This window comes from Mustela lutreola, chromosome 9, assembly GCF_030435805.1.
Source record: "Mustela lutreola isolate mMusLut2 chromosome 9, mMusLut2.pri, whole genome shotgun sequence".
Taxonomy (NCBI): domain Eukaryota; kingdom Metazoa; phylum Chordata; class Mammalia; order Carnivora; family Mustelidae; genus Mustela; species Mustela lutreola.
In genome coordinates this window covers 79,422,954-79,432,723 of record NC_081298.1, presented here as the reverse complement: position 1 = coordinate 79,432,723, position 9,770 = coordinate 79,422,954, and the positions used below count along the sequence as shown (strand labels likewise).

At 38.5% G+C, this 9,770-nt stretch overlaps 1 protein-coding gene across 8 annotated transcripts in view; it reads left to right on the top strand.

Annotated features, from left to right (window-relative positions):
* The first annotated feature begins 4,254 nt into the window (after window positions 1–4,254).
* CCDC88A (coiled-coil domain containing 88A) overlaps window positions 4,255–9,770 on the top strand; it is a 136,219-nt gene continuing 130,703 nt past the window's right edge. For 3 of the 8 annotated variants that reach the window (XM_059187702.1, XM_059187700.1, XM_059187699.1), the window contains exons 1-2: window positions 4,259–5,198; window positions 5,295–5,395. In XM_059187702.1, the coding sequence (XP_059043685.1) occupies window positions 5,136–5,198; window positions 5,295–5,395 (164 nt within the window). In that variant the 5' untranslated portion in view covers window positions 4,259–5,135. Of the gene's footprint in view, window positions 5,199–5,294; window positions 5,396–9,770 lie in introns of all 8 variants that reach the window. The other 5 variants (XM_059187698.1, XM_059187696.1, XM_059187697.1 and 2 more) reach the window with 3 other exon arrangements.

Here is a 9,770-nt window from a genome sequence, read left to right as displayed (position 1 = left end):
ATAAGGCTTAGACAATGACACCTTTCTAGAAGATCTGCATCAAAATGATAAAAACTAAAACACAGTTTGGGTCCCGAAAAGGATAAATACCATCATATGCTGCTGAGAAATAAAAGAATACATGATGCTTATGTATTCTCCTGAGCTTTTCTCGGAAAAAAATTATATAGACTTGGGAAAAACCTATCCTGAAAGCCATTTATTTTATGATCTCAATGTCTTTTTAGTTCTTCAAATTCACTGGCAAGCAGTAATCGTCTGCTTATGCCTCCTCTAGGTCATTAAGTTAATTAGAATAGTCTTTCTCGGAAGTTGCTCTGCTGTGAGCTCTTGCCAATTGTTAGGAATTTAAACCGGTCACCATGGTTGAAAGAACACTCTTTGACATATTGACTGAAAGTGCCCATAATAGCAAGGCGCTGTCCTAAATGCCAGGGGCACAAGGATGAATTTAAAAATGTCAGTCTCCAAGAGTTCCCCATTTACTCAGAAGAGCATGTCAGCAAATACATGTCCTTCAGAGCAAGTTACAGCAATAAAGGGAGGTTAGATACCATGCAAGGCACAAAAGAGGAAGTGGTCAGCTCAACCCAATGAAGAGGAATGCTTCACGGAGAGGGGCACTTGCATCCTGAAGGATGAATGGGAGTTGACCCCGTAAGGAAGCAGAAAAGAACATTTCAGATAGGTGTGGTAGCATGGAATTTAATGGTGAACTAGTACTGGTTCACTTGATCGCCATACAACAGTAGGACATTTGAGAAGAAGCACTAAAATGGGCTGAAAGGAGGACCCCTCTCTTGGTCTGGTCATCTCTTTCCAAGTTTCCTTCCCTCTGTGCAGTTTTCATGTGGGACAGAGCAAGTCTACCATCTACCAAAAAAAAAAAAAAAAAAACAACCCAGTATACCCACTTTACAGTTAAGGAAACTGATGCTCAGCTAATGCTCAAAGAAGTTAAACCATACTCAATTCTCTCCCTGTCATTAGATGACATTTCTCTTAAAATTATGTTAGATAATTAAGACATTTGCCTTCTATGATCTTAGGTGAGTTTAAAATCTTATTCATTGGCTCAAGAGGACTTAGAGACCCTGTAGAAAAGTATATGAGAGATTGGATTTCTTGATGGCATTTCTTCCTAAATATTCATGAAGTAACGGTGCCAATAAAAAATAAACACAAACAGTTTTTTTGAGAATTCACAATTCAGTCATGTAAGGTATCCAGTTAAATGATTTTTAGTATATTCACAGAACTGTACATCTATCACAACTTCAGAATATTTTCATTTTCTCAAAAAGAAACCATGCCTCCCTAAGCCACTAACCTCATTTTCTCCCAACTGCCCCAGATCTAGGCAACCACTAATCTACTTTCTGTCTGTACAGATTGGTCTCCTCTGGACAGTTCATATTAATGGAATCATACAGTATGTGGTACCTTGTGACCGGTTTCTTTAAAGTTAGCATAATGTTTACAGGATTCATCCGTGTTGTAGCATGTATCACACTTCACTCTTTTTTATTGTCCAAATATTATATTGTATCAGTACAATACATTTCTTTTATTCATTTATCAGTTGATGGACATAGGGGTTGTTTCCATTTTTTGGCTATAATAAACAATGGTGCTATTTGGCTGTTATATTTGTGTTATTTTTATTATACTAGCTTATGGATGTGATTAGCTCTGTAAATATGTGTCACCTAATGTGTGCTTGGGGGTGGGTCTATCACTTACTATAGTAGATCAAAATGGAGGTAAACATGGGTGCTTTGGGTATACAGGTAGTATCACGTATGTGTAACCTGCAGGGTACTCCTCAGTTATAATACGCAGGAGAGGATCTTTCTCTAGTGACTTCTAAATGGCATCATGGTCCAAACATTTAACTTCTGACCAGAAGAAATCAGAACAAATAACTTGGAACCTAGTCAGATAGGTATGATTTTTCCAAAGTCCTTTCCTGTTGGATTTAATATTCGGAGAACAGATGAATTCAGGGTAAATAAATGACTACCAAGTTAAAAAAAAAATACCTGGAAGAAATCTTGAGCAATCTCTTCCTAAATGAAAGGAAGATAGAGGAAACTTTTGGATTTAATCTTATAGGATGTTACAATTTGAAGATCATTAAACTGTGTATAATGTACAATCCGTTTTTTTGCTAGACAAGGAAGTTTCCTGATTGTACTCTTGAGATATTATAAAGCATTTCTAAGGCTGCTATTAAACTAGGGAATTGTGAATTGGTAGGTTTTCAAATAAGTTACTCCAGACCTCAGTCTGGTCTAAAGGTTCCTGTTTTTACAATTAACTCCTCATGTTTCTTTGTTGAGTGTGTGTGTGTGTGTGTGTGTGTGTGTGTGTAAAAGCTAAAGATAGACCAGGAAGCATCTGGGGCCATTTGGCTGTAGAGGGAAATACAGATTTGTGAGGGCTAGCTACTACATGTAAACTGAATACATCTATCTTAATGTGCTAACTCTTTGGTCATCACTGTCCAAAATGTCCCTAGCTTATGGTACCTAGTATTAATACTTTATGAGTTTTTCATCTATGGATGAAGCAGATGGGTCTATCTGAAGATAAAACCCAGTATATGCATGAACACTTCCATGTTGTTTGGCTGATCTTCCTAGGGATTACAAAGAAAAGTGGGCATATCAGGCATAGGCTGCTCTGATGTCAGCTCTTCTTGGGTGTCAGCTCTCTCTTGGTCTGCATTTCCGAATAAGGGACAGTGATTAAGAAAGACTCATCAAGAGTAGAGGGAAAAGATTGCTAGCCACAGGATGACCCAAAGCTATACACTGACCCAGGCAATGCAAGGTTCTACTCTCTACACACCTTGCAAAATGCCACATGAATGCATCCTAATTTTAATTAAGATGATTTTGGAAGGGCATTTCTCTGGTCTCTACAGCAAGATCCTTTCTCCTCTAACTAAAGTAGGAGAAGGTACATTTCAAGATTTTTCATTTGGGGGGAATAGTGATGAAAACAACATTAAGAACGTTTATGGAGCACTTACTATAGGTTGCCATCTAATTGAACCCTATTATTAGCCCTGTTTTATACACGAACAGAGAGGTTCACTAGCTTCCCTAGGCTCCCACAGCTGTAAGTATCAGAGCCAGGATCTGAAGCAGGCAGGAAGGCTCTAGAGCCCAGGCTCTCAACTACCTAATTAAGAAATTTTGCTGTTTCTTAATTTAGTGTTATAAAACGTTTTTACTGCTACTTTAAAATATATAAATGCTCAAAGTAGAGGTTTATGTAAATGTAAAGAGCACACACTGCACAACTGTAATACTCTATTTATTTTCTAAAAATAAAAATTGTTTTACATGCCCATTTTGTCCCTGGTAAAAGGTTTTTATGTTTCTTCAAAACGAGGAGTGACATTTGGTTTTGCTGGGGGAACTAAGTTCCCCCAAGTTAAAATTACTTTGATGATTCCAGTCGTGCATAGCATAGCGATTTATGACAAATATGTAATGTTTGTCACCCATCTTGGATGACTTCCAAATGTTTCCTTTCAGTAGCTCTTGATTTTGTTTGGATTTTTTTTTTTTTTCAATGGCCAAATAATCAAACAACAATGTCTGAATAACGTTTGCTCTAGTCAGGGAATACCAACATGTTGAAAGACAGCTTGGGTTATTTAAAATCCTACTACATTCACTTGCAACTTTGAGAGCATTCATGTTTTAGTGACCTGGATTTTTTAAAGGAGAAGAGGCAAAAAGAAAAAGAAAAAAAAAAAAAAAAACCAAGTTTGCAGCTCAAGTCCCTCTTTTGCTATCTGCTGCATTGAGTTTGCTTACTCCGTTTTGCGGGCGAAAGCACGCTTAAGAGATCAAATCAAACTGTCCGAAAAAGGCTGTCTGCATCCCTCATGTTTAAAAGAGAAGGATTTCGTTCCCTCTCCTTCACACATCAAAGAAGGCACTCGGGGAGGAAATAAACCATAATTAGGCATGAGCGACCGAGCAGACAGACCCCTTCCTCTGCCTTCCCCATCCCCGCCCCCCACGCCCTGGCAACAGTCCTGGGCTCGAGCGAGGCGCGGGTCACCGCAGCAGCTGCAGCGAGCGCGCTTCCGCGCCCGCGCCCGCCGCCAAAATCTGGGCGGCGGCGGGGCCGGCTCGCGGGGCGCGCGCGCTCGGGAGCGCGCTCATGCAGCGGTTTTCTTCTCTCACAATCCAGAGGCTGCGGCGCGGGAGGGGCGGAGAGTCGGCGGAAGGATATGGGCGCGGAAGGAGAAGCGCTCTCCCTTAGACGAAGGGCTCGTGGCTCTGGTTGGGCGGCGAAGAGCGGGGTGTGATGCGGCACTGCGGTTCTGAGGCCGTTACTCCGGCTCCTCCAGAGAGGGCGGAGGAGGAGGCTGGAGCGCGGTGGTGATTTTGTGCCAGGGCTTCCCAGAGGCGCGCTGAAAAGGCTGCAGGGCTCAGGAAACTGGGGGGTTAGGGACACACATTCAAGCCCCCACCCCCCCGGGAGGGGAAGGGGGCTGGAGGCGAGGCTTGAGGGCGACGGAGGGATGGTGTCTGCTCGCGGGGAAGGGGCGAGCCCTGCCTGTCGTTGGTGAGGGGCTGCGGGCAGGGGAGGCTCCGCGGGTCGAAGCGGCTCCATGCCCACTGGTGGGTGGAACGTGTTGAGCGGAACGCGGAGGTCGAGCCTGGCTGCCGCTCGGATCCCCTAACGTGGTAGCTAACGTGGTATTTCATTTAGCCCACGTTGGGATTAATTCATTGCGGGCAGCTCCGCTGGTCTGGCTCCTCCAGGAGCTGGGCAACCTTGACGGGCTTTTTGTCTTGCCGCTCCAGCCCCCTTTCCCTTCCTCCACCTCCAGATGCCTTTTCTCTGCCCCTCCTCGCCCGGTACAGACATTTCCAGCGCAAGCTGCCGCTCGTGGCTGCTGTCGAAGCCGCTTCTCGGGTTTTCGGCTCATTCCTCTCTGGGGTGTTTTTTGAGGAGGGAGACTTTTTCTCCCCTCCACGATGGGATTTTCTTCCTGTGCCAAAATGGACTTTCATTGATTTCTACTCACTTCTTCAACGTTTAGTGATCCATTCCCTAGGCGTATTTTTGTGGTAGTTCCCCTTTTCAAATACATTATCTGTAAAATGGAGAACGAGATTTTTACTCCCCTTCTGGAGCACTTCATGACCAGCCCCTTGGTCACTTGGGTAAGTAGGGTGTTATTTATTGTGTATTTTGCGGCATTATTTGTGGCTGCAGAGATGGAGATGGGCGTTCGTGTCCTTATGGTCGTTCTGTTCTAGGTTAAAACGTTTGGACCTCTGGCTGCAGGAAATGGGACCAACCTGGATGAATATGTGGCTTTGGTGGATGGGGTATTCTTGAACCAGGTCATGCTCCAAATGTGAGTGGTTTTTTCCCCCCTTCTTTTCTAGGTAACTTGTTTTCTTTGAAAAGGGACATACTGAAAACTTAGAGAGTTTATGTTTGAAGCTCCTCATTTGGCCAAAACAATTCAGGTGGTGGTTTAAGAATTAGACTTTGAAAAGGGTGATAGTCTTACGTGCCCACCAGCCCATTTGTCATAACCTAATAATTATACCTGTTAAAATTGTGAAACTTTAATTTTTATTCTGCAAACCGTATATTGTTACTTATTGTCTTCAGTGCTGAAATCGAAGCCACATTGTCCTCTGATAATTTGGTGAAAAGAGAGAGAATATGAGAATAGTTTCCTAAGGGGAAATAAAGCCTCTACTGTGAAGTTATGTGTATTTGATGCAGAAGTGTTTCTTATTAACCTCTGTGTCTAAAAATAAGTGGCTCAAATTTTGAAACTGGTGAAGTAATAACAGATTTCAGAAGAGAGAATTTCGAATAACTCTTCTGATTGGTGAGAACTGTTGCTGTAGCAAGTAATTTAAGTGGGTACAGTAACTCAAATCCGATGAGATTATTACATGAATTAATATGAATATTTGGGAGATCATTTTAAGGTATTTTTAGGGCATTTGTGAAATGCTAGAAACTGACATCTCGATGACAACTAAATAATGATTTAGTAGGAAAATTTTTGTCTTTTATGTTTGCGATACTGGGTTTGTATTAAGTGGAAAAGTGTTTTTAGGGTGGGAATTGATATCAAAATCATTGGTAGCTATATCAGTGAAATATTTTTATCATTATAGGTAATGTAGCATACATGCATTCTAAGTACATCAGGATAGGCTTTCTAAGTACAGACTCTGAATGTTGTAGTTGTGCTCAAAATAATGTGTATTTAGCCTTCTGTCTTTTGAATAGAATCTGATTACGAGAGTAGTTTGGAAATTTGAATTTTAAGGCAGTCTTTTTTATATATGTGGGAATTTAGTGCATTATTAATAAGTAATTGTTACTAAGGAATAAGTCTGTGAATAGATGCATAACATAAAGTATCATTTCTGTATTTTGTAGGAAATTGTTTCTTATTAGATTTTTTATTTAAAAGAGGTCGAAGTCAAATTCATAAATGTTCCAATGACAACTTTTCAGTCTGTGTGCTCAGAAGTATTTGCAGTCTGTGTGCTGATTTTCATGTATGTGTTGATCCCATAGGGAAGTATTACACTACTATATGCTTTCTTAAAGTGTTTTATTTGTATAGGCACCCAAAGAAATATATATATATATTACTTAAAGTATATATACATTTTTTTCCTTTAAGAAAGGAAAAAGGAGTGTAGACATTAATTATCTCCAGGGATAGTAAATATATTTTTGGCAGTTCTCTCCCGGAACTATTTTTTATCTTTGCAATATCTCCCTATTCCCTAAGCAAAATGGTAGAATAATTAAATTTACTTCTATTTTAGGGAACACACATGACAGGAAGGGTAGCCATTACAGTAGATACTCAGAATTTATTCCCTTCTCTTGTTTTTAGACAGAAAATTTTGAAATTGTATTCTGAGCTCTTAAAAAAAAAAAGGTGTTTTTACAAAATAGGAAAATATATTACTTTAATTTCCACTTTTATTTATTTTAAATAAATGTCCCACTTTATTTTATTTATTTTAAAGTGGGTTTCATGCCCAAGATGTGAGGCTTGAACTCATGACCCTGAGATTGAGAGTCTCCTGCTGTACTGGCTGAGCCAGCCAGGCACCCCTTGTTTTCCACTTTAATGTTTTTTATTTGAATGATTTTTTTCCCCAAAAAAATACTTAGTTTTTTTTTGAGTCCTGGATAGTTAGCGGAGGTGCTAAAAACAGACACTTTAGCTTGTTTCCACTTTGAGTGCAGTTTTATGTTTAAAAATACATATGTATATTTTGAAAGTAATGGTGTTTCAAAATAGTGGTTGCCAGGTTTTTTTTTGTTTTTTTTTTGGGAGGACTAGCTTCATTCCAAACCTCAACTCTGTTTCTGTTTTCAGTTCCACCTCTCAGCTTCTTTAAAAGTTTTTTCAGTGTCCTAATTCTGTTCTGAATGACCTATATAAATTAAGGGGAAAAAAAAATAAGAAAAAAGGAAGAAGTAGCCATTAGTTTTTTAAAAAAATAATTTGCTAAAATAAGATAAATTTATTTTAGTGAATTATTTTCCTAAGAGAGCAACAAAATATACGTTGTTTTTAAAGCTGTATTTTGCTAACTTTAAAATCATAAAATTAAGAGTCACTTATGGTTTGTCTCCCTCCCAATCCCATCTTGTTTAAACCTGGCGATTCACAGACCTGTACCCCTGGGGATAAAAATACATGTTTATAAAAAATTAAAAATTAAAAAAAAATCATAAAATGCATCTGTTAAGTATTTTGCTCAAGTTAATATTTAATGTACTCTATTAAATTCTCAGTTGACACTGTACATAGTTAAACTAAAAGTTAGACTTAGTCTAAGTCATTTCTGACTTTGTTTTGATTTGTTTACAGAATATGTGAGTGAGAACCATTTCTAAATGAAACTATATATGTTTCTTCATGTTGTTTTGCTTGGAGTTTGTTGAGCTTCTTACATCTGTGGGTTTGTAGTTTCTAACAAATTTGGAAAAAAATTGGGCATTATTTTAAAAAATACATATCTATAAAGAATATTTAAGTGTGTGTGTGTATTTTTCGTGTCTCCATTTCCCTTTTTGGAAGTCCAGTTACTTGTAAATCAGGCTGCTAGATGTTTACTGGTGTTCTTTTCAGTTTTTTCAGTCTTCTAATTTTAGATTATCTTTCTGTGTCTCCAACTTCATTAATTTTTTAAATAATGTTTAATTTGTTCTTAATGGTGTCCAGCATATTTTTCATTTCAGACATTACAGTTTTATTCTAGAAATTGAGGGTTTTTTTTTTTCTATCTCCCATTTCTATAGCTTTCATGCTTTGTCTTTTCTGTAGCTTCTTGAGTATATGGGATATAGTTATAAATAGATTAATGTTTATTTCTACTAATTCTGTCTGTATAATTTCTAGATTGGTTTTGATTGATTTTTCTCCTCATAAAGAATTGTATTTTCTTGCTTTTGTATGCCTGGTGATTTTTGATTGGATGTTAGACATTTGAAATTTTACCGTGTGGGGTACTGGGTATTTTTAAATTTCATTAGGTATTCTTGAGTTTTGTTCTGGAATAGTTAAGTTACTTGGAAACAGTTTGATCTTTTCAGATGCTGCTTTAAAGTTGTAGCATCTATTGTCCACTGTAACTCTGTTGACGAAACCCTCTGAGTACTCTGGGTAGTGAAAACGGGCTATTCCTAGACTTGTGTGAACCCTGGGTGGTGTTCCCTCTAATCCTTTTTGGTATTTTTTTCCCACTGTTCTTGGGTAATTTCCTCATGTGTATATACTAGAAAGTACTCAACGGAAGACTTGAGGGATACCCTCTGCAGATCTCTGGATTTTCCTGTGAGCCTCTCTACTCTTAGGTACTCTACTTTGTATATGACCATCACTTTGTTCTTTCTAGATTAAGTTCCATCTCACCTCAGCAAGATCATTGCTCTACCTGGGTTCCCCAGCTCTCTTCTATGGCTTAGGAACTCTTTCAAGGTAGTAAGTTGGGGCAATTGAGGATTCATTTTGTGTGTTTCCCACCTATCAAGGATCTACTGTTCTTTGTTGCCTGATATCCATTGCCTTGAAAAACAATATATTTTGTCCTTTTTTCCAGTTGTTTCAGGCTAGAAGGTAAATTTGGTTCCTGATATTCCATCTTGGCCAAAGTAGAAATCTATTTATGTACTTATAAATACATGTTTGGCTTGCCATTCTTGTATTCCTGCTTTCAGTAGTGACAGAATTCAGTTACAGAAGACTTATGGTAATATATTTTTTCATCTACAGTGTTTACTAAAAGTAAGAATATCGATTATTGATTTTGATTTTGCCATTTTGGACCTTGTTTGCATTGACTTCTTCATGCCAGTTTACCAACTTTGCCTTACAATTTTGAAATCTTTTCACTGACTTGGGATTCACTGCATTTAGAGATGAATACTGGATTTCATTGAGTAGCTCTTTGAATCAATCTCTGTAAGAGCTTGTGACATGACATCAGTCCTCTTTAATGGGAAGGGGAAGCTCTTTAGAGATTGGGATTGATGGGCCAGCTCTTCTGCATGCTGTAGGACATTTTCATACTTCAAATGAAATCTTTCTTTCTTAGTGCTAGTTATCAGACATAGGGCTTGGTGGCAGTAGAAATCATCATTTCTCTGTTTCAGATGTCATGCGGTTCTGTAGCCCTATTTGAATTTTACTTACTATGAAATTTTTAAGAAATTTATAACATTATCGTGAATTT